This window comes from Papio anubis, chromosome 7 (genome assembly GCF_008728515.1).
Source record: "Papio anubis isolate 15944 chromosome 7, Panubis1.0, whole genome shotgun sequence".
In the NCBI taxonomy this organism is placed as follows: Eukaryota; Metazoa; Chordata; class Mammalia; order Primates; family Cercopithecidae; genus Papio; species Papio anubis.
This window is the reverse complement of record NC_044982.1, coordinates 148,525,878-148,550,668: the sequence shown is the minus strand read 5'-3', so window position 1 is coordinate 148,550,668 and position 24,791 is coordinate 148,525,878. Positions and strand designations below refer to the sequence as shown.

Genomic DNA, 24,791 nt, shown 5'->3' with positions numbered 1-24,791 from the left:
AGTTGGATGAGAGGCAGAGACAATAGGTTGGGTAAATGATGGGAAAAGAAAGGGTCTTCTATTTTGTCTCTTGGCTGATGAAAATCGAAAGTAAATTAGGCCCTGGTTGTGTTGTTCAGGAGAGTTACCAGCAGCCCTAATGGACTGAAGATTTGGATCACCCTGCTTGAAGTAATGTCCGACCAGCAACTATGCTTCCAGGGTATGAGGCTTTGCGGGAGGGCCTAGGCCTAGGGGAGATGTTCCCAGTGTTTGGAATAACAGTAGCACTTTCATGATTAACTAAGAATATATAGAACAAACCAGGAGCTTGGTTATTCGTAAATGCTGAATGGTGTTGGAAATCAAAGCAAGTATGAAATAAATGTGGTAAGCACTAAACAGTTGCTAAATGTAGCATAAATAGACTCTTAAATGCGCGCTCTAATTTCTCATGTACTGCAAGAGGAGAAGGAGTGATAATAAATATTGAGAGTTTTTTTTTTTTTTTAACGAAAGTAAAAAAATAAGTACTATGCTGCTTAATAGAGGTCTGTGGACTAGCAGCATCGTCACCACCTGGGGAGTAGAAATGCAGAATCCCAGACTTCATTCCAGCTCTACTGAATTAGAATCTTTATTTTAATAAGACCCTCAGGAGATTCATATGCACATAAAAGTTTAAGAAGCACTGTTCTAGCCAGAAGAGTGCTTTCATATTCTTACCCAGTTATCTAGCAGAATATTTTTAGACACTTCTGTTGCATAAGACAATTAGATACATTTCTGGATGGTGACAGAACAATAGGGGCTAAGAGTGCGGGGCTATAAAGAGAGGTTGTGTGGCTCGGTTCTGGGACGATTGTTCGCTATGATTATGGCCATCCCGGACGAATTATTTACCTGTATCTTCCTGAGCTTCCTCATCTGTAAAATGAAGCTAATAATCGTATCTACCTTATAGGGTATTGTGGCAATTAAATGAGAGAATTTATATAAATCATTTAGTGCTGACCCAACATACAGTTAGCCACTATTGTGATTTTGATTGTTAATTAGATGTTCAGGTATGTTAAATGCATTTACTTTTTCCTCTTTTTATTTTTACTTCGCCTGATGAGCTAAGGCATTAAAGATTAGATTTTTTTTTCCAAATTCAGAATTTTCTGTGATTTGACCAGTTTTTGTTGGTTTTTATTATTGACATTTTAGTTAAAAAAAAAAAAAAAAACAACTTACACCAATATGAATTAGTTAAATTCTTTCAAGAGTTTATGAGTATTGCTTTATTGCAGAAATGAAAGCAAGTAAGAGGATCTAAGATGTTTACTATGAAATCTCATTGAGAGGCATTGTAAGACATGGAGGAAGGCTGAGTCATAGAAGAACCAGCCTTGAGCTGGGGGTGCAGAAATAATGTTCTAGTCTCAGCTCTGCCTTTACTTGGCTGTATCAGCTGGACCAGATTATTTCCTTAGTTTCCTTATAGTTGTAGACAGAGGTCTAACAAGACCTATGTTAACGATGGAGCATTTGGGTTAAACGTGGATTTAAATGCTAGTGCCATCTTCTGATTCTACACAATTAGGATAATGCTAACTTAAAGCATTGCTGTAAAGATTAAATGAAATAAATATATATATATATATATATATATATATATATATATATATATATATATGCATGCCTAGTACTGTGCCTGGCCTGCTACATAAAGGCAGGTTTCCTAATGTCATGAAGTCTTAGTTTCTTTACCTACAAAATGAGGATTTGAAAATACCTGTACTCACCCTTCATCTGATATAACCAGAGAATTCAAAGAAAAAGAAATGCAAGTGGCCTTTAAACATATGCAAAGATGCCCTATGTCTTGCTCATAAGAGAAATGTAGATGAAACTAGACTGAGTTACCAGATGGTCAAAAACCCAAAAGTTTGACAACTTTGGTGAATGATGAGGGAATGGGTACTCTGATGCTTTGATGGTACAACCCCTCTACAGGAGAATTTCATAGTATCTAGCAAAGTTACGTATCTGTTTACCCTTTGACCCAACAGCCTCACCTCTAGGAATCTATCCTAGATATAAACTGACAAAAATTTGCCGAACTATATTAATAAAACACTGGAAACAGTCCAAGTGTCCTTTAGTAGATGCTGATTAAATAAAATATGGTGTATCCAGACAGTGGGGCAGTATATAACTGTAAAAAATGGTTGAATAATCTCTCTAAATACTGATCTCTACTAATGTAAATGTATGTGTGTGTGAGCATGTATGTGTTTAAAGCAAGGACTAGAACAGTATATAGTAGGCTGCCTTTTATCTGAAAGAGGAGACAAAAATGCATATATTTATGTTGAAAAACATGATGGAAAGACAATCCCAAACTAATAAATATGGTCACCTGGAGGGGAGGGAGGGAACAGAGTAGAGGATACAAGATTAAAATTGCAAACTAGATTTTTCTGAAGTACTTTGTTTTTTAAGTTAGACTTTGAAACCGCATTAATGTTTTACATAATTATAAGACAAAAATGAAATAAAAAGAAACAAATCCCTATAAATTAAAAGCTGAATAAAACAAATGTCTATTAATGTATCGAGTAGGTGGTTTAATCACATGGGAATGGTTTTTCTGTATATCCTTACAGGAATACATTGTAAATATAAAAAAATTAAACTGTAATTTTATTGTTGGTAGTAAGCTAGATTTCCTATTCTGAAGCCATATGTAATTTATAACTATTTTAATATATATTAGGAATTTGTAAATGTTAATTAAAACAAGACTTGTCATTGTAAGAGAAGATAAAAATGTAAAACAAAATAAGTAAAACCCCTACAATTCTAAATGCCAGTTGGAAATAGCAATATGAACTCCTAATATAGTTTCTCTGAAAAAGGCATAGAAACAGTGCTCAACCTTTGGTACCAGATTATGTACTCTAAATACCATTAAAAGAATCGGGGCTCCTTGGAGAAATGCCTGATTCCAAGTCTAAGGCAGGAAGATGATGTTGTAGAAAGCAAGGAAAGTATTCAGAGAGTACAGGGGACAAGACAAGGGGCTCCATTGGCCTACGTGAATGGGCTACTACAAATCAGACATAGAAAAATTTGAGTATCAAAAGAATAATAACTGTAATGGATTAAAACACATCAAATATATTATCTGTGAGTTTATAATGTTAACAAAAGTTCAGTTACAAAAAGAACCATAAAAGTAGAAAACTGATCATGTAATTTAGTTAAGATAGTATATAAAGTGTTTTGAAAATTTAAGATTCTTGTGAAATACAACTTGCAGAAATGTTTAAAAGTGTAAAATTATAAATAAATGAGGCCAGTCACGGTGGCTCACACCTGTAATCCCAGCACTTTGGGAGGCTGAGGTGAGTGGATTGCTTGAGCTCAGGAGAGCCTGGCCAACACGGCTAAACCTCCTTTCTACTAAAAATACAAACATTAGCTGTGTGTGGTGGCGGGTGCCCATAATCCTAGCTACTCTGGTGGCTGAGGCATGAGAATTGCTTGAACCCAGGAGGCGGAGGTTGCAGTGAGCTCAGATTGTGTCACTACACTCCCGCCAGGGTGACAGAGTGAGACCCTGTCTGAAAAATAAACAAATAAGTAAATAAATAAAATAAAATAAAAGGTTTAGATTAAAATGATCTAATAGGTTCTTTTCAACTTTAGCTTTTTTAAATTTGTAATTTGTATCTGTGCTTTTTTTCACCACACTTTTATTGTAATTAATGTAAGGTTATTAGACTTTATGCTGTATTTGACTTTGTGATATCTGTGGAATTTATCTTAAAATTGGTAGATAATTTTACTGTGGAATGTTAAAACGTAGGAAAAAAGCTAAGTGTTAATTATATAGAGCAGGAATCAGCAAACCATTTCTTTAAAAGGCCATGTAGTGATCATTTTCAGTTACAACTACTTAGCTCTTCCATTGTAGTGTGGAAACAGCCATAGCTAATTTGTGGATTAATACATTTAATTGCTGTGTTCCAATAACATTTTATTTACAAAAACAAGCAGCAGACCTTGACACAGAGTATTGAAAGTTTTTTTGTTTGTTTGGCTTACTTAGTTTTTAACTGGTATTTCTTCCTTTCTAGGTATAAAGGACCATTGTTAGAAGAGCAAGCCCTTACGAAGGCAGCAGAGGGTGGATTATCTTCACCTGAATTTTCAGAGCTCTGTATTTGGTTAGGCTCTCAAATAAAATCATTATGCAACTTGGAAGAAAGTATCACGTCTGCTGGTATTGCCATTATGTTTTATTTACTTTTCTGTTTAATAGTAAGATAAACTGATAACTTATGGTTTATAATTTTATCAATAATGTGCCCACTGTACAAAGAAAAATCACGTATTCCAAAGAATTTCAGTATGTGGTAGTAAACACGTTTGGATTAAATTTTATATTAATCCAAAATTGATACTTAAATTTGCTATTAAACTATAAGCAATTACTGTTTATCTGCTATTTTTTCTCTTCCTGACAGCTCTGATATCTGCTGTCTAAACCTTAGTATAGTTTTTTAGAAAAAGTAGGGTCTGAATTTGATTATTTAAAAGTTTAATTTTTGAATGGTGCTCATGTTGAATTAAGGCTTAAAATATTATATATATATGTAATTCCTAATTTGTGTTCCGAAGCTTGTAGCTCAGGATATGGATTCACATAGGAATGCCTCTATTAAAAACGTCTGTATTAGCTCATAAAGCTTCTTTAGTTCATCACCATCTTAGTAACTGGAGTCCTGTGGGTCTTTGGTAGAATTTCAGATATTAATAGTATAATAAAAAGAAAAATTAAAAATTGTGCATTCACAAAAGTAGCTTTTTCTTTGAAAGGTATCCCTTTTTTTCTTAAGAGGTGGGGTCTTGTTATGTTGCCCAGACTGGACTTGAACTCCTGGGGTCAAGCAGTTCTCTCACCCCACCCTCCTGAGTAGTTGAAACTGCAGATACGGGCTACCGCACCCAGCTTATCCTTACTTTTCAGTTGTTTTTTCCTTGCCAGATCTAACAGTTCACTTGACGCAAAGTAAAATAAGTTGAATTCTAAACATATAATACGACCGCCTACGTAATTACATTATGAAATAAAGATAGGCACTGAGGGTTAAATGGTTGCATTTATTTTTCTGAATATATAGAAATACAGTAGAAATGGATCATTTGCTCTGAAGTGAATTAATAATTATAGCCATAATAATGCTTTTACTATTTCAGTTGTAAACATAAGCTTCGTGATCACACATTTAAGGATTTAATGTGAAAATTTAGAATTGAATGTAAAATGGAAATAAACGACTAGATTTTATAGTATTGGATTATATGGTAAATGCTCAGTAAATGTTTTATGATTTTTCTTTTTTAAAGGAAGAGATGATCTAGAGAGCTTCCAGCTTGAGATAAGTGGCTTTTTAAAAGAAATGGCATGTCCATATTCTGTACTCATATCAGGAGATATTAAAGATCGTTTAAAAAAGAAGGAGGACTGTTTGAAACTTCTATGTAAGTTATGTTGGACATTTAAATGCATGTGTTTGCTATGGTTTTTATTATTTTCAAGTCAAGATTTATTAATGAAGCATTAGACATTTTGTATATTAAAAAGGTTTTAATATTTTACTTAAAATACAAAGCTATCTCAGAAATGTTTATATAATATAGTATGAATTTTACCAGTATACCTTCTAACACTTGTGATTTATTTGGCCAATGTAGAATGTCCTGTGTTTGTGATTTATATAGTACTTTAGTAATTTTTTCTTTATCTCATTCTGTCTGTTATTATTATTCCTGACTATGTGGCTAAAGTTGATGATCTCCAAGGTCCTATTTAATCTTAAAGCTCTCTGAAACTAGGCACTGGATGATAATTTGTTAAAAAAAAAATTGTTGATCACTTACTCTTGTACCAGGAACTGCTCTGGATACTAGAGATATATGAGGGTTGTTTGTTTGCTTTTTTTTTTTTTTAAAAAAAAGATAAAATTTGTGCCTTTAGGACACTTATATGTGACCAGTTTCATCAGGGAGGGATTTGGAATATAGATCACACTGTATTCAAACAATTGCCATAAATAGTAGGTCCATGTTTGTATTGGGTTCTTTCATCATTTTTTTACTTTAGGTTAATTTTATAATGTTTTTAAAGTTCTACAAACAATGACTAATCTAATACCTTTTATTATTGAAGATTTCTCTTTCAGATTATACCATTTATAAAAAGATTACATGTGACATATTCCTCCTAGGTGCTAGTGTTTTAATAAAGTTTGTTTCATTGGAGATGAAATGTGTGTGTGTGTGTGTGTGTGTGTGTGTGTTTAGTGGTGTTAAAAGTATTGGCATTGAAATTACCTTGTATGTGTTGAGTGGGGATAAAAATTATATGCCCTCTCCCTCCATCCCAATACACCGTTCTCCATCTTCCTCCCATTTGGTGCGAGTCACTGATTTAATGAACCACTGTTAATGGGAGATCACAGTAACTCTTAGGTATTTTGGAACAGAAAGGAACCTAAGAAGCACCGACTAGAGGAACTTGCATATCCTTAATATCAGTCAATGAGAATTATGTAATCCATCATGGTTCCCTTTTTTCCTTAGCTGCTAAGAAGCTTAGCAATTGTAGTGATACAGGTTTCTGGTACAAGTAGGAATAAAGAAGAGATTTAAGAGAAGTATATCATTTTTTCTGATTATAAAAATAACATGCTCAGGAGGGCGGTGATGAGGAGTTAGTGTTTAATGGGTACAGAGTTTCAGTGGGGAAGATGAAAAAGTTCTGAAGATGGATGGTGATGTCATAGAACTGTATACTTAAAAATGATTAAAATGGTAAATTTTATATGTTCAAAAATTACATGCTTATAGAAATCTTAGAAAATACATAAAACATAAAAGCATTTATAATTTCACTCCTTAGAATATTGTGTCTTTGTCTTCTGTGTACATACACACACACTCTCACACTCTCACTCATTTTTTAAATAAGATAAAGATCCTGTTACAGCTTTTTCTCCTCCTCTTCATTTGATATATTGTTTATCTCTTTATTTCCCTATCCCTTTTTTTTGAAAAAATAAATTGGCTCTGCTATTGACATAACGTTATGTGTAATAGATTTCAAATTTGGAGGTATTTGGATTTTTTTCTATTTTGAAATGATTTCCTTGTTTATATTTTTGCTTGCTTAGACAAAGATTATGAACATTTAAAATAGTCTCTGGTCTAGATGTATGTTGCCATATTTTGCTCCAGAAAGGTTATACCAGTTCACAGTCTTACCAGCATCTATTCTTTCTTCAGTTCAACTGTTTTAATCATATTGATATAATAAGCTTCTTTGTGTTCTTTTTGAAAGTGTTTGCAACATGTATAAAATAAAAAGGGCCAAATTCTGTACCATGTAAAGAGCTTTTATAAATCAAGACAAAAAAGATAAAAATTCACTGAGAAAATATGTAAAATACATAAGACATGAACATGCATTCTACAGAAAATTTTTTTTACCTGCTTCTAAGCATGACAAGATGCACAATATCACTTATGACAGGATACCATTTTTCACTCAAAAAATCATAATAGAAGTTTGGGGGAGTAAGCCTTTTCGTATACTACAGATATTAGACTGTGATGGGAGAATAGCTTGTACAGCCTCTTAGGAGGACACATTTTCAGTGTCACATTAAAAATCACTAGGCCTTTGGACTTGGCAATTCTTTTGACTTGGCAATTCTTTGTCTATGAATATATATCTATTTCCCCAAGTGTACAAAGATAAAAGAAAACCATGTTCATTGTGACATTGTAGTAGCAAAAAGACCAGAAACCTGAGTGTCCATAAATATAGATAAATAGAAATGGTACATTAATGCAGTGATGTCACTAGATAGGTAATAGGAAGAATGCAGATAAATCAAATGTGCTGATATGGAATGATCTCTAAGATATGTTGGTAAACACAAAATAAATATACAGAACATGGCTGAGCGCAGTGGCTCACGCCTGTAATCCCAGCACTTTGGGAGGCCGAGGCGGGCAGATCACGAGGTCAGGAGATCGAGACCATCCTGGCTAGCACGGTGAAACCCCATCTCTACTAAAAAATACAAAAAAAAAATTAGCCGGGCGTGGTGGTGGGCGCCTGTAGTCCCAGCTACTCGGGAGGCTGAGACAGGAGAATGGCGTGAACCTGGGAGGCGGAGCTTGCAGTGAGCCGAGATCGCACCATTGCACTCGAGCCTGGGCAACAGCGGGAGACTCCATCTCAAAAAAAATATATATATATATATGTATATATATATATATACACACACACACACACACACACACAGAACATGTATAGCATATTCTTGTTTATATAAAAGCACGTAGATGGCTACTATGTATCTTGAATACCTATACACACACATGCCTAAAAGGGTACCCAAGAAATTAATGGTGATTGCCTCTGGGGAGGGGGAATCTAAGGTTCAGCAAAAGGAAGAAGGCTTACTTTTCCCTACACTGCTTACTATCTGCATGGATTAGCATCGTAAATGCTAGACTCTTGTCTGTACTCTTACATAGGGAACGCATGTTTCCATACAGCAACAATAGACTTCAGCCAAGGTTCTGTCTAAAATATAAATTTTTGAAAAACTGATAATCTGTTTTAATCAAGTTTTTATTATAAGATGGGGTCTCACTGTGTCGCCCAGGCTGGAGTGCAATGGTGTGATTGTAGCTCACTGGTCCCCTGCAAACTCTGGAGCTTAAGCAATCCTCTTCCCTCAGCCTGCATGGCTAGAACTACAGGCATACACCACCATGCCTAGCTAATTTTTAAAAAATCTTTTGTAAAGATGGGGTCTGTGTTGCCCAGGTGGGTCTTAAACTCCTGCGCCCAAGCTGTCCTCCCACCTTAGCCTCCCAAAATACTGGGATTACAGGCCTGAGCCACCACACCTGGTCTTAATGAAGTTTTTAAGTCAAAAGGACCTTAGTGTAGTTCTCATAAAGAAAATTTAATATTGGTCTTAAAGTTTAATAATTGATCTTAATATTTTGATATTTGACTGCATGGAAAAGTCTTTAAACCAGTGACTATCAATCTTGCCTGTCCTTGACAATCACACTGGGTCTAAAACAAACCACACACAGATGCCCAACTCCTGCTTCTGGATCTACTGTTCAGAATCTCAGAGAATGGGACCCTGGCACCTGTACTTTTAAATTGTTTTTCAGGTGTATTTTCTGTTCAGCTGAAGTTAAAACTGCTATATTAAATTGTGGCGTTTATGTCTAATTTTAACGAAACAAATAAAAACAAAGAATTTTTATTTATTTATTTATTTTTAGATGGAATCTGCTCTGTCACCCAGGCTGGAGTGCAATAGCAAGATCTTGGCTCAGTGCAGCCTTCGCCTCTGGGTTCAAGCAATTCTCCTGCCTCAGCCTCTGTAGTAGCTGGGCCTACAGGCATGTGCCACTGCGCTTGGCTAATTTTTGTACTTTTAGTAGAGTCAGGATTTTACCATGTTGGCCAGGCTCGTTTTGAACTCCTAACCTCAGGTGATCTGAGTGCTGGGATTATAGGTGTGAGCCACCATGCCCAGCCAAAAACAAAGTCTTACCTACTGTGGTGAAGAGTCTCTTTAAAACAAGACTATAACCATTTAAGATTTTTGAGTTATTTTCTTAAATATGGCTGTTGAAAGGATTAGATGAAACGGTGAAAGTAAAGGGACTTGTAAACAGTTTGGGGTGTTCTATCCTGACTCAAATTGCTCTATGTGCTTATAGATCAGTTAAAGTTAGAGCTGTATGTTCTCCCCTGACCTGTGTGCTCTGTACATATGAGACAGAATAATTTACCAGAGTCTTACACATTCTTACCTGTTTTTAAATTGTTGATTTGGTGGTGGGTCTCAACTACTGGATTTTATACTCTTTGAGGGTAGGCATCATATCTTCCTTGACTTGGCATCCCCATTATTCACACCGTTCCTGGCTCAGAACAGGTCCTTGGTAAACATGTACTTATTGAAATAGCAATCTAGATCATTTAATATGTTAATTAAAATGGAACTGAAACCAGCTAGTGTGAAATCAAAGAGAATAAAATAAACCATTTCTCTCTTTCCTGGTAGTATTAAATAAATTCATTTTAGTTTTTCGCTTCTAGTGCCCTTTTTTCTGTGCCCATTCATCTGTTTCAAACTAAGTCTTAGGTTAAACCTCTATAGGTAAAGTAGATGAAAGTTAAGCTGCTGTTTTGTGGGGCCTGGATCTTTGCCTGCTTAACTCCAGTAGGAGCTACTAGGGCTCCTCCAGTGTGAAATGAATCAACCATTTAAAGTACAGTGTAAATGCATTTTAATAGGGTGTCTATTTTATATAGCTTTAGTTGTTTTTTCTCATTTCATTAAAAAAAAAGAAAGTAACGCTATGGACTAGGGAATCATTTCATTTATAAGTTTACAGTGTTCTACAGCTATTGGTATTCTTTGGATCTTTGTAAGTTGGCATTATTGGTATTAATTGATACTTGTTTTAAGTGAATAATTTCAGTGAAATATTTTAAGAGATTCTTATGCATGTATTAACATTATTTATTTTCTCTTTATTGTAGTATTTTTAAGTACAGAACTTCAAGCTTCACAGATACTACAGGACAAGAAACATAAAAATTCTCAATTAGATAAAAATAGTGACATTTATCAGGAAGTTCAAGCTATGTTTGATACACTTGGTATACCCAAGTCAACAACTTCTGACATTCCGCATATGCTAAACCAAGTGGAATCAAAGGTATTATCTTGTTTTATTTTCCCCCAAATTCAACTGAATGCTAACATGTAAGTGCTGTATTAAAAATGAAACTATTCCCTATAATTATGCAGCGTACATTTTATTTCAAGAGTTTATCTTCATGTTAACCCAGTTTTGGATTCAGACCTAACAGGCCTGTGACCTAATTTGTCAGTAGCTAATATTCAGGAATCAAATCTTAATGCTTCATCTTTGCCAGAGTTTAACATGATAGAAATCACTTAGCAAAGTTAAGGATCACTTTCCTAACCAGGGTTGTAATGTAGTATAAGAAAGAAAGAAAGGAAGAAAGAGAGAGAGAGAAGAGAAAGAGAAAAGGAAGAAAGAAGTAGAGTTATCCTACAAAGTCAAAGGAGAGTAAACTTTTAAGAAAATGGATGTTAATAGAATTGCAGTGTGGTTTCTTTAGCAGTGAGCATGCACAGTTTTTGGTGGATAAATGTTTAGTAAGAGTAAATGCATTATATAATGAATGGAAGAATGTATTAATTAGGACCCTGATGGGGATAGTTAAAAACAACTACAAACTATGTACCTTATGTACTTTGGCATTTTTTTTTTTCCCAGTTAGTGAACAACTCTTGTTCGCAGTCAAGCCGTATATTAGAGAGGATGCTACTCTCACAGACCAAATTCTGGCCTAGTTCCTGGGTTTCATTTGTTAAATATGCAGTCCTCTAGGGGAATAATACAGGATTCATTTTAAAGGAAAATAAAATTCTTGCCTAACCTTCAAGAATAAGTACATAACTCCATTTTTAGACACAGTGCCTTAAACTAAATCCTTGTTCAGTAAAGATCTCTTTTGCATTGATAATTTATGAACTGAAAAATAAGGTTTGTCTTAATGAATGTAAGAGAATTATAGTGTCATTAAGATAAAAACAGAAGACTAAAAAAATTTTTTTTGGTAGAACTTGCAAACCAGAGACTAAGTCTATGAATCTCAGCTCAAAAACATTCTTAGAGAGTTAACAAGTTACTCTTCAGAATTTTTTTCTGTTTTCCTCTGGATGAAGACTGATCTGGGGTTTACTAAATTTTCTGGGACTATTTCAAATTAGACAGATTTCTGAGCTCATCATAATTTTCTAGTGCTTCTCAAAGTGGCTATTCCTTTTTATGGGTTTTATTTAGTATTAACAACATTCTCAATTACCTCCTTTCCCTACTTGGAAGCAGTCTGTAATGCCTAGGTTCAAATACTGGCATACTAATTATAAGGTAGTTGTTACTATGACCATCTTGGCTAAATACTTCCTTAAAAGGTCTTCCTACTCTATTCAGTTTTTAACCAAAAGTAAAAGTTTTCATGTTTTCTTGCTTCTACATGTGATTTGTCCAGAAGACACTTTGTTATCACTGGGGAAGGAAAGTATTATTTTCTAACTTAAAGTTGTTCAAATGTGTAATTATAGTGGTATAATTACAACAAATATATAGTGGTGGTATAATAACAGCAAATATATAGCATTCACTTTTCTAAATGTTTACATGTAATAACTCACTTAATACTAACATCACCCATGTGAGTAAATGTTTATATGTAATAACTCAATTCTCACATCACCCAAGGTTATGGGTAATACATCACCCCTGTGTAGTATTACCTAGACAACCATGCGAGGAAACTGAGGTACTGAAAGATTTAATAAGTTAAACAAGCGAATTTCTAAATAGTGGTAGACCTGAGGTTTAAACCCAGGTAGTCAACCTTCACAGCCTGTGCCCTTAACTTACTCTATAACAAGTGATTTTTCAGATTTATTAAAACTATTACGTAATGTTGGAATCCTAGGAATGGAGCTGAATATGATTACACATAACAAACTACAAGTATACATTGAGAATTCCTCTGGAGTGAGGAGTTACAACTCATACTTTTTATAATGTATGAAAAAAACCTAAAATTGGAGATATTTACAATAGTTGGAGAATCTACAGAAATGGTCCGTTTTAAGAAAATAATAATTTCTTTAAAATATGTAAAAAATGTATCAGTACAGAAATTGTATCATTGTAGATGTAGATTTGCTGTGAAGCTACTAAAGCTGAAGTTTTGGAGTCTCTTATTTGCGTAGGTTCTTTCTAAGCTAATTTTTTTAAAACACCATTTTTGAAATGTAATCATGCCATAAAATTTGCCCATTTTGAGTATATATATATATATAGTTCAGTGCATTTTCGTATATTTACAGAGTTGAACAACCATCACCAAACTCTTTAATTTAGAGCTTTTCCATCACCCTCAGAAGAAATCTCCACTGTGCCCATTTACAGTTACTCCACACTGCAACTCCAGCCTCCAAGCTAATTTTGAATTCTTTCCTTAAAGATTGCCCTCAACATTAAATAAGCTTCATGCTCCTCAAAATCTGAACTGCCCTTGATTAGAAAAAAATTGTAAATATTTCATTTGGTTTTGTAAATATTTTCTTTAGCTAATGATGGATTCTCCAGTCAGGAAGGTAAATTAATCCTTTAGTTAGGAGGATAAATTACTGAATGACCCTGATATTGCTAAAGGAAAAGTAAATGCCTAATATCTTATTTATCAAAATAAAAATGTTTCAAGTAATTTAAATTAGGGGCTTTGCACAAGTAATGAAAATATGTACATGATGACCGTAATTGAGATAGATGGCTTCTTCCCTTATGTTGTCTTGCTGAACAATGAATGAGAATACTTACAACTGGAATGTATACATAGCATTTATTTGAGAAAAATCAATGTGCTGGTGAAAGGTTTTAGTATACCTTTTGAAAATGTACTAGGAAGTAGGAAAGTGCTATCTTAAGTAGGAACTCCAAAGTTATTTCACTAAGACACAGATTCTCATAGTAGAACCTAGGTACTTCTTTAACTGTCTGGGTATGTTCATTCTTATGCTGGGAAAGAATGTGTTCTATAGCTTGAATAAATATAATGTGCTTTTTTGAAAAAGATACTCTGTTTTTAGTGGTATTCTGGTGTGTGATGGTATATTTTAATTATGTCACTTTACTATTCTGTAGTGTTCAGAGCAATACTTTAAACAAGCATAAGATTGTTTTAAATTAGGAATATACATTTTTCACAATCTTTCATATTTACTTTTAGGTGAAAGATATTCTCTCAAAGGTCCAGAAAAATCATGTGGGAAAACCACTGCTGAAAATTGATTTAACTTCAGAACAGGCGGTAAATCCCCCTTTTTGTTATTAATTTTATGTAATTAAATTAGTAAATATGACTTAATTTTATAAATGAACATCTATTTTGCAATATATAGTATGTGTATATTATTTTGTAGAGTTAAAATTGATTGATCTTCTAGAGTGATATTTCCTAACATTAGTTAAATTACTAATTAATTTTTAAAAATACCTGGTTGAGAATATTTATAATGCTCAATGTGCTAGCACAGCTGTCATCTGAAAAGAACAGAGGCTCAAAGCCAGCAAGATGAGTTATTGGTATTTTCTTTTCTTATTGGTCCAGAGTGCTTAGCAGGTAAATGTTTTACTTAAATTAACATATTTGATTACAGATAAGGTTTACTCTGCCAACAGGTGGAATTTAATTTGTATGTTTAATGTCTTCTGGATATCATAAATGTTCTTTCGGTTATGCTTTAGTATTTAAATAATTTACTGTAAAGTCTCATGGGAACAGAAAATGGTGAGTAAGTACAATATCTTTTGACTCAGTAGGAAGTACTTAGCACAGTTTTCAGATTTCTTTTCTTTGCAGAATGAAAGAATCTAAAGTTTATTATTTTTGTCTCCAAATTTTTAAGGAACAACTTGAAAGAATAAATGATGCTCTTTCCTGTGAATATGAGTGCCGCCGGCGAATGTTAATGAAACGATTAGATGTGACTGTACAGTCCTTTGGATGGTCTGATAGAGCAAAGGTAAGGCTGTTTTCCCATATGTGTCCTGTAGGTGGTAGCCTATAACAGCTCTTCTGCCTTGCTTGTCTGTTATGTAACCATGCCATATTTGCACTTCATCGCTATCTCAACTACATGTCCAGGCCAACTGCTGGTCTTACAAGATGATCCTGGTCTTGTATAAATCCCTGTTGCATATAACTTATTTTTTCCCCACAGTTTTGACATTTATTTTAAACTCATAGATACTGTGATTTATGCCAGGATATGCATAAAAGAAAGGGGCATCATATGAGATAACGAGATAGATATGGTGAGCAATGTAACAAGAAAGCAGGATATAAGAATAGTTGCAGGTAGTGCTGATGCCAACAGGTCTTAAAAGTATCCTAAGGCTGGATGAATATAGAATGTGTTTCAGTTGAGGAGGGGGTTGGGAGGTGAGGGCATTTCCAAATTTGAATCTCTTCAGATAGCTTTCTAAAGAGCTGTGTCCCATCACTCCCATTTTATGCCTCTAATCTGTACCCATGCTTAGTCTGGGATCACTCCTCACCCCCGTTCTCCCCACCCTGCATCATCACCTGGAAACTCTCCAGGCAGTAAGCTGAGACAATTACAGGCCTTCTCCTCACTTAGGGATCATTGTCCTGTGTTCCTTGATGTCCATTGTCTGACCATCATTGGTTCACATCACGTGGGTTATCCAGTTTTTTAGTTGTTTCAGGTGGGAGAGTAAATCTGGTGCCGATGATCTTGACTGCAAGTGGAATTTCAGGTATTATTATTTTTACATTTTTTGGATTAACTGGGCAGTTCTTCTGCCCCATGTTAGACCAGTTGGGGTCACTTATGCCAGCAATTCCCAAACTTTTTGGCGCCAGGGACTGGTTTCGTGGAAAACAGTTTTTCCACGGAGGGTCGGGGGGCAGGGGGAGGGTTTTGTCATGAAACTGTTCCACCTCAGATCATCAGGCATTAGCTTCTCATGAGTATGGTGCTTCTGTTACCTTGTCTTTCACATGATGTCTCTTTCCATGTGATGTATTAGTTTCCTATGGCTGCTGTGAAAGTTTACCACAAATTTAGTAGCTTAAGTAATACAGATTTATTCTCTTAAAATTTGGAGATTAGCAGTCCTGAAGTGAAGGTATTGGCAGGGTTGCATTCTTCCTAGATGCTTTAGGGGAGAATCTGTTTCCTTGCATTTCCTAGCTCCTAAATACCACCTGCATAGTTTAGCTCTTGGCTTCATCTCCTCTCTTCAGAGCCAGTAGCCTAATAAAATCTTCCAGCCTTTCTCTCTCTCTCTGCTTCCATTGTCACATTGCCTTCTCCTGTCCCTGACACTCCTGTCTCTCCCTTATGAGGACCCTTGTGATTATATTAGGCCCACACAGCTAATACAAAATAACCTCTCCATCTCAAGATGTTTAACTTAATCACACCTGCATCTGCAAGGTAACATTCACAGGTTTCAGGAATTAGGATGTGGACATCTTTGGAGGACTAATCAACTTACAAAGGGGCTTCTAAATGAATTTTATTTTTTCTTGCATTGTATTTCTGCAATATGATAAAATGCTTTTTTTTTTTTTTTAACTGTAGTTTGAAAAATTAGGTCTTCTAATGAGTTCTCCATTTTGTTTTTTTTTTTTCTTGAGACGGAGTCTTGCTCTGTCGCCCAGGCTGGAGTGCAGTGGCACGGTCTCGGCTCACTGCAAGCTCCGCCTCCCGGGTTCACACCATTCTCCTGCCTCAGCCTCCCGAGTAGCTGGGACCACAGGCGCCCGCCACCACGCCCGGCTGATTTTTTTGTATTTTTTTTTTTTAGCAGAGATGGAGTTTCACCATGTTAGCCAGGATGGTCTTATCTCCTGACCTCGTGATCCGCTCGCCTCGGCCTCCCAAAGTGCTGGGATTACAGGCGTGAGCCACTGCGCACGGCCGAGTTCTCCATTTTCTGTATACTTTTTCTCTGAGAAACTTGCATCCACTTATTGCAGTTTGGGCTGTTTGCATGGCTATCCTTGGCTGCTCTACTACCTTCTAGATCCCATGGTCACTCTTTGTTTATCCCCTTGTTCTGTTGTAGGAAATCCACAAGTAATTTCCAAACAAGGAGTGCATAGGAGGTGATTTTTCTCAATCTCTTGCATTTTGAAAATGTTTAGTCTGCTTTCACATTTGAATATAAAATTCTAGGTTGAAAATATATTTCTCTAAGAATATTGAAGGCATTGCATCATCGTTTTCAACTATTTAATGCTGCTGTTAAGAAAACTGACTCCATTCTGTGTTTTTGTGTGACCTATTATTTTTCTCTGTAAGCTTTTGGACTATTTATCCTTGGAGTTCTGAAATTGCAAAACATATGTTGGTCTGAGTTTTTTTTTCATTCATCATGCCTTACTAGATGAACCTTTCAATATGTAGACTCTTTCAGCTTTTATATTTTCCTTTATTTATTTTTCCCTTTTGTTTTCTTTATTCTCTTTCTGAAATGCTTTAGTCAGATATTAAACATTCTAGATAGACCCACTTAAGTTGTTTTATTTTTTCCTCTCATTTTCCCTCTCTTTCCCTTTTTTGATTCACTCTCAGAAATGTTTTTAACTTTATTTTATAGTTGGTGTTGAATTTTTGTTTCTGCAATTATTTAAAAAATTTCCTTAAATTCTTTTTGTTTCTTGATTTTTTAAAAATATTTTTTGGTATACTATCATCTTGAGTAAAGAAACTTTGCTTTTGTAATTTTTTTTTTCTACTTTCAATTATCTGTTTCCTCCAGCATAATTTTTTGTTTATTTAGTTGTTTTTCTTGGTCTCTCTCATGTTGGTGGCTTCTTCTGCTGCATAGTGGTTTTTGGTTGTCCATATTTAAGAGTAAAGCACCGGCTCTCCATGGTAGTGTGTGCCTATAGTCCCAGCTACTCAGGAGGCTGGGGCGGGAGGATCACTTGAGCCCAGGAGTTTGAGGCTGCAGTGAGCTGTAATCATGCCACTGCACTACAGCTTGGGCGACAGAGCAAGACTCTGTCTCTAATAATAAAGGCAGTTGGGGTGGGAGGGCAGGTGCTGTGCTCACACGTATAATCTCAACACTTTGGGAGGTTGAGCTGGGAGGATTACTTGAGGCCAGGAGTTCAAAACCAGCCTGATCAACATAGCGAGTCACAGTCTCTTAAAAAGAAAAGAGTAAAGCACGATAAAGCCTGTTGGGAACTACAGTCATTATTAGGGATCATTAACGTCAGACTTTGGAGCTGGCCGATGTGCTGTGGCAATTCTTAATGCCAACGTGTGGTCTTTGTAGTTGCTCATTTTTTCAGGAAGAGAAACCTCATTTTTTTTTTTTTTTTTTCCTATATACTGTATTTTAATTTGTCCAGGAAAGGAGTAGCAGCATGTCACCAGGGGTTGGAGGCATGGACTGTTTTACAAATAGACTTTGAGTGTTTTGAAATGTTGGTTCCCTTTTTATCTGTACCTTTTATAATTTAGGATATATGTACCTTTTATAATTTAGTGTCTTCAGTATGACTCATTTACCTAGAAATCCTCTCTCATGTGTTTTACACAGAGTCTCTTTCCAAACACCTGACAGATACAGAAAAGTGAAGAGTGGTTAGAAGAGGTATTAAAGATCATCATTCATGCATTTTCTTTAATAAACATTCAGCACTTTGTATATGTCATGTACTATGTACCTGGTTGAGGATGAACATCTCAATACTGCCTATGATTAGGTATAGAAGATTTGTGTGTGTAATATCTAATCAGCTTCTTGGGTGGTTGAAGCCTGATTCACTTCTGCATGTGCGCCAGGATGAACTCCACGGGATGTCTGTGTATTTCATTGGAGTAACTGCTTTGTGCAAGAAGCTCAGATGCTGTTAAGAACTATAAGTTACCAACGAAGTAGATGACATGATTGCTGACCTCAAGAAATGGAATAGAGTTCAGATGTGTGGGAAGCACCAGCCTTACTGAGCTCTGGAAACTTAATAGAGGTTGTATATATGTTGGGTCTCCAGTTTAACCTAACAGAATTTTATTGAGGAAAAAGGAATTTAGGAATATTTGGCAAATTGTGAATGGTAGTGGCATTAAAATTGTCCTACTGTACTTTGATATTTTCAATGTTGGCATTAAGATTACAGAGAAATCCAAAACAAATGAGTTTTGACATATTCTTTCAACATTCAGTGACATAGATTCATGGGCATGTTTGACCCCCTAACTGGACTTCAGTGGGAACTTTGAGCAAATATTCCTTTAGGAAATATCTTGATATTTTATTGTCTCATCTTGGTCTTTCTTCATGTTTTAGGACAAGGAGGTTGTGTTTTTGTTTTTTTCTTATTTGGGAAGGGTTTTAAAAATATATTTTCCTTAGGCTATGTATGGATCAGTTTTGACCTTTCATTTGGTCTTTTTCAATTGATTATATGATTATATGTCTTTGTATACTAAGTTTTCTTGTTAAACTTGTTAAATTTATTATATCTTTATCATTTTCTCCCTATTTTAATGATAGGAAAATGTGTCCGATATTGTTGAGTGACCGTTATCAACTTTGTTCTACAGCAGTTTAAATCTTTGCACAATATTTTATTATATGCATATATATACTGTATTGATAGATACTGAGGTTTTCTCTGATTTTGCCTCTTTGACCCTGTAATAAAATCCTTGACAGCTAAATTTTTGTTCATGTCCATGATGTATTCCTAAAAGTGAAATACCTTGATTAAAGGAAATGATTTTAAGGCTGTTGATGCATACTCCACAGTTGCCTTTCAAAAAGATTATAGTCATTTATTCGAAAGATTATGTAGTTTCTTTACTGTTTAGCTAGTATCGAGATAATACTGTGATTGTAATTTTATAGCATGCTTTTTCACTAAATATATTGTAACCATTTTCCGATATCTCTAAAAACTCTATTTTAGTACCCTTTTTGAAATTAATTTTTAATTTTTTTGCAATATAATTAACATAAAATTTACCATTTTATTTTTATTTTTGAGGTATAGTCTTGTTGCCCAGGCTGCAGTGCAGTGCCATCATCCTAGCTCACTGCAGCTCACTGGAGGGTCAAGCGATCCTCCCACTGCAGCCTCTCAAGCAGCTGGGACTACAGACGTGTGCCACCACACCTGGCTAATTAAATTTTTTTTTTTTTTTTTTTAAATAGAGACGGGGTTTTGCCGTGTTGCCCAGGCTGGTCTCATACTCCTGACCTCAAGTGATCCTCCCACTTCAGCCTCCCAAAATGCTGAGATTACAGGAGTGAGCCACTGTGCCTGGCCAAAATATACCAAAGTATACAATTCAGTGGTTTTTAGTCTGTTCACTGTGTTCTATAACCCTATATGTAATTCCATAACACTTCCATCATCCCAAAATGACATAGCTACCTCTCAGCAGTCATTCCCAATACTCCCTACCTCCATGCCCTGGCAACTATTACTATACTATACTTTATGTTTCTGTTGATTTGCCTTTGAACATTTCATATTAACAGAATCATACAATATGTGGCTTCTGCTTCTGGTTTCTTTGATGTAGCATAATGTTTCCAAGGTTCATCCATGTCATAGCATATAACAGTACTAAATTTCTTTCAGTGTCCTTATGGCTGCATTATGTTTTATCACAGTGATTCAGTAATTTACTTAATTCTCTTATTTTATACATTTTTTTTCTATATTAACAATACCAGGCATGTTTCTATGTATAATTTTTTATATATAAATTTCAAAGTAAAATTTTATGGTGGATTCCTAAAGGAAATTTACTGTGTCAAAGGTTATGTCTCTTAATGCTCTCGCTTCCCATGGCCAAATTGTTTTCCAGTTAAGTTTATATGAATTTAAACTCCTGTCAGTAAGGTAAATGAAATGTTGTCTCACTTTAGCCTCTTTATTGCTAACTTGGTGGTTAAAAAGACTAACTTGTTTTGTCTGTTCTTATTATTGACAAAGTTGAACTTTTTTCATAAGCTTATTAGTCATTTGAATTTCCTTTTTTTAAAACTTTTATTTATATATCTTGCCATTTTATTTCCTGTACAATTCTGTTTTCCTTTTGTTTGAGCTTTTTATATATAAAGGATGTTTGCTGGTTGAATTATTTGTTGAAAATATTTTCCCCAGTTGTCAGTAGATGTTGTTTTATGTCTTTTGAAGTATAGAAATTTTATTTTTTGTAATGTAATTGTTTCTAAATTTAAAATTAAACCTCAGTTAACGTTTTATTCTCTTTGGAATTCCCTTTGTTATATGGTGTGCCATATTATTGTTATTACAGATAGCCACCAGGTCATTCCAGCACCATTTAAGAGATAATCCTTTCCTTTTCTCGTTGATCGGTGATGTCTCCTTTATCATTTATTGCATTCATAGATTTATGAGGCTCTGAGTCTCAATATACTATTTCATCCACCTTTTTTTTTTTTCTCCCAAGTTCTAGTTAATTAGATGGAGGTAGGATAGCAAACTGTTATCTATACTAGACCTGTGCTTGCGGGTCAGGTGGGCCTTTGTTAGTAAGTGGGCAGAGCTAGGATTCTCTCTATATTTTGGAGAACTAACTTAAGCTTTCTATGCCTCATTTTTTTTTTCCTATCTGCAAAAGGGCATAATAAAAACCAACCACTCTAAAAGGATATTTTGAGGATTAAAGAAATAATGCCTTACTAAGTGAACAGCATTCTGGCACGTTTAATAAGTGCTCATTAAATGTTAACTGTTAAGATGATAATTTTGTATTATAGCATATTAATATTTGGTAGGATTATTTTTCAAGATGCTTTTTTTTTTTTTTTTTTTTTTTTTTTTTTGAGACGGAGTCTCGCTCTGTCCCCCAGGCTGGAGTGCAGTGGCCGGATCTCAGCTCACTGCAAGCTCCGCCTCCCGGGTTCACGCCATTCTCCTGCCTCAGCCTCCAGAGTAGCTGGGACTACAGGCGCCCGCCACCTCGCCCAGCTAGTTTTTTGTATTTTTTAGTAGAGACGGGGTTTCACCGGGTTAGCCAGGATGGTCTCGATCTCCTGACCTTGTGATCCGCCCGTCTCGGCCTCCCAAAGTGCTGGGATTACAGGCTTGAGCCACCGCGCCCGGCACAAGATGCTTTTAGTTATTCTTACATATTGAGTTTCTGGATTTAACTTTAGATTCTTTTTTTGTTTTCATTCTCTCAAAAACTATTTCTGTAGGATTATAAGTTAATTCTGGGGAAAACTGACAATAATACTTAATGTCCCAATACAGAAACTTGGTGTTTCTTACCATTTATACAAGTTTGCCTTTTGTTTGCAAGATTTACTGATGTTCCCTTTTGAAGGTCCTGTATGTGGTTTTGGTAAAACTATTTTTTAGTTATTTTTTTTGTTAATATGAATAGAATTTTTTTGTTATTTTTTAGTGAGTTGTTGCTGGTAGTTACATATTTTTAACACTTGTTGGTCTATTTTATTTGTTCTAAATTATTCCTAAATTATCAGATATGTGGGTGTTTTTGCTCTTTTCTAATTCCTTGCTTATTCTTTATCTCTTTTTCTTTCTTTCTAAGGGTTATGATTGTTTTTGCTCTTTCATTAAAATGTATTTTTCTTCCTTTTTTCCTTACCTTTTGTCATTTAGGTAAAAACAGATGATATAGCAAGAATTTATCAGCCTAAACGTTATGCTTTGTCACCCAAGACAACAGTTACGATGGCACATCTGCTTGCTGCTCGTGAAGATCTATCCAAGATCATTAGGACAAGCAGTGGCACCAGCCGGGAGAAGACCGCATGTGCCATCAATAAGGTTGGTGTTTCTTTCAGCACAGTGGAAAATGAACTGATAATATCCTACTTAATGTTTTTACAAATTTTAACCTATTTTTCTTTCATGTCCTGGTAAATATTTAGAAGAAAGAGTGGCAGGGGGGTTCAGTCTAGGCTTAGTTATGTTATTTTTGTGTATGTATGTGTATTCACTTGAATTTGTGTATTCATAAATCAAAGTATTATCTGAATTAGAGGAATTACGAATTGTTTTTGTCAAAGCTTTAGCAAGAATTCTTTTCCAGCTTTCTGAAAAGTAATTGTTTCAAGTACTAACAGATTTCTTACATCCTTGGTGTGAAGGAAAGAAGAGTTCGTGCTTTAGAGTCAGACCAATCTGGGTTCCCATCCTAGCTCTATCATTTACTTACAGAAATGACCCGGGCAAGCTACTGAACCTCTTTGAGCTTCTGTTTCCTGATTTGGAGTATACATCAATTTCTCTGACAGTAGTCTTAAACTCAAGGAAACTGAATTTTTTACTTTACAACAGCAATAACAACAAACTAATTTAGTATGTTTATGTCAGCTTTACTGGCATGTCTTGTTCATTTAGGTAGAGCACTCCATGGCAAACTTTATTACAAAAGAGCAAAAAATCAGAAATAAGGGATTTGGATAATTTTAAAGCATCGCTTCTCACTCAGTGTAACTTGAGATAAAATACCTTTTCAGAAGGATGGTTGTTTTTAAAGTCATTTTTCTAATTATCGCTAAATTAGGCATCACCAGTGTTTGCCTCTGTGCTTCCACTGTGGCTCAATCCTATCTTCTGAAAGTGTTCTCTCTTTAAATATATTACCTAACATTTTGCATTGGGTTATAATTTAGTCTTGCTGGATCAAGAGTTCTATTTCTGTAAGCAGCAACATTGGCCATCTCTTCTGAGTTTATAATTTATGGTCTCATTATTTGAGGGTAGTCTTATGATCAGTTCTGGCATCTCCATATGCCCACCAACATACCATGTTTGGTAGAGAGACCAGTGAGAATAATAACCAGGAAAGGCTGTTTTTTGGATTTGGTAATTAGGACATCATTGCCGTCTTTAAAAGAATGTTGCATACTTAGAACCTTGTCTCACATTGAGGATATTGCACTTTTTATCTTTCATTTGTGACATAAATCCTAAACTTGGTTTTGATTTAGAGGATCAATGGAAGTGTATAATTAGCTGGTCATTTTGGTTGAGGCAGTTGCTGTTTTACTTTCCTTCCTGAAAGGCAGTAGCAGGAAGCTATTGGCTTCCCCTTGTCTGTGGTGAGCAGATGACACCCTTCTTATTGCTATCTTTCCTCTGCTCATGGCATATAAAGCTGCTGCTTTCTACAGAAGGTTGGATACTTAAACTCTTCCGTAGTGTATTTTTGAAAGGATTATAAAGCATAGTAAAGGAATTATATCAACTGTGTTTTCCTTATAATAACATGGCATTATCATCACTGAAAGTCAGTGAGCTTAAGTTTCTTAAAAGAAGTAGTTCATTGAGAATCCTTCTCTCTCTTTGCGGTGATACCTGGAATTACAGTTTTTATATCAATCTCTGACCTCATTAAGGTCCCATGTTGTATATACTTCATAGATTTTTGAAATGAAATGTGCTTAGGAATATAATCTTTTATTGGATAATCAATTACCAAATCAATGGCAATGGAAAGTCCAGAGTTGTTGTTGTATAAATGGTATGAACGTAAGGTATGTCGTTATATATATAAAAAAATGTTTTCCTAAAGAAACTTCTTAGTGAAGTGGGTACTACATCTGTTACAGAATTTGCTAAACGAATTTAAGTGAGAAAAAATTAAGCCTTTAAGTTTCAAAAATACTCTCTCAGATCATTTAAAAATAATATATTCTAGGCCAGGTACGGTGGCTAACGCCTGTATTCCCAGCACTTTGGGAGGCCAACGCGGGTGGATCACGAGGTCAGGAGATCGAGACCATCCTGGCTAACACGATGAAACCCCATCTCCACTAAAATACAAAAAATTAGCTGGGCGTGGTGGCGGGCGCCTGTAGTCCCAGCTACTTGGGAGGCTGAGGCAGGAGAATGGCATGAACCCAGGAGGTGGAGCTTGCATTGAGCTGAGATCACACCACTGCACTCCAGCCTGGGTGACAGAGCGAGACTCTGTCTCAAACAAACAAACAAAAAATATATATATGTGTATATGTATATTCTAAGGAATTTGTCTTGTATCACATATATTTTTTCATATTTCCTTTTTTTAAAAATTCATTTTTTCTTTTTT

General features: G+C 35.2%; 1 protein-coding gene across 1 annotated transcript in view; it reads left to right on the top strand.

The window, feature by feature from the left end:
- Positions 1 to 24,791, top strand: part of FAM98B (family with sequence similarity 98 member B) — a 32,988-nt gene that overhangs the window by 5,817 nt on the left and 2,380 nt on the right. The window contains exons 2-7 of the mRNA XM_003900750.5: positions 4,110 to 4,255; positions 5,383 to 5,517; positions 10,628 to 10,806; positions 13,928 to 14,008; positions 14,607 to 14,723; positions 22,352 to 22,519. Of these exons, the coding sequence (XP_003900799.1) occupies positions 4,110 to 4,255; positions 5,383 to 5,517; positions 10,628 to 10,806; positions 13,928 to 14,008; positions 14,607 to 14,723; positions 22,352 to 22,519 (826 nt within the window). The remainder of the gene's footprint in view (positions 1 to 4,109; positions 4,256 to 5,382; positions 5,518 to 10,627; positions 10,807 to 13,927; positions 14,009 to 14,606; positions 14,724 to 22,351; positions 22,520 to 24,791) is intronic.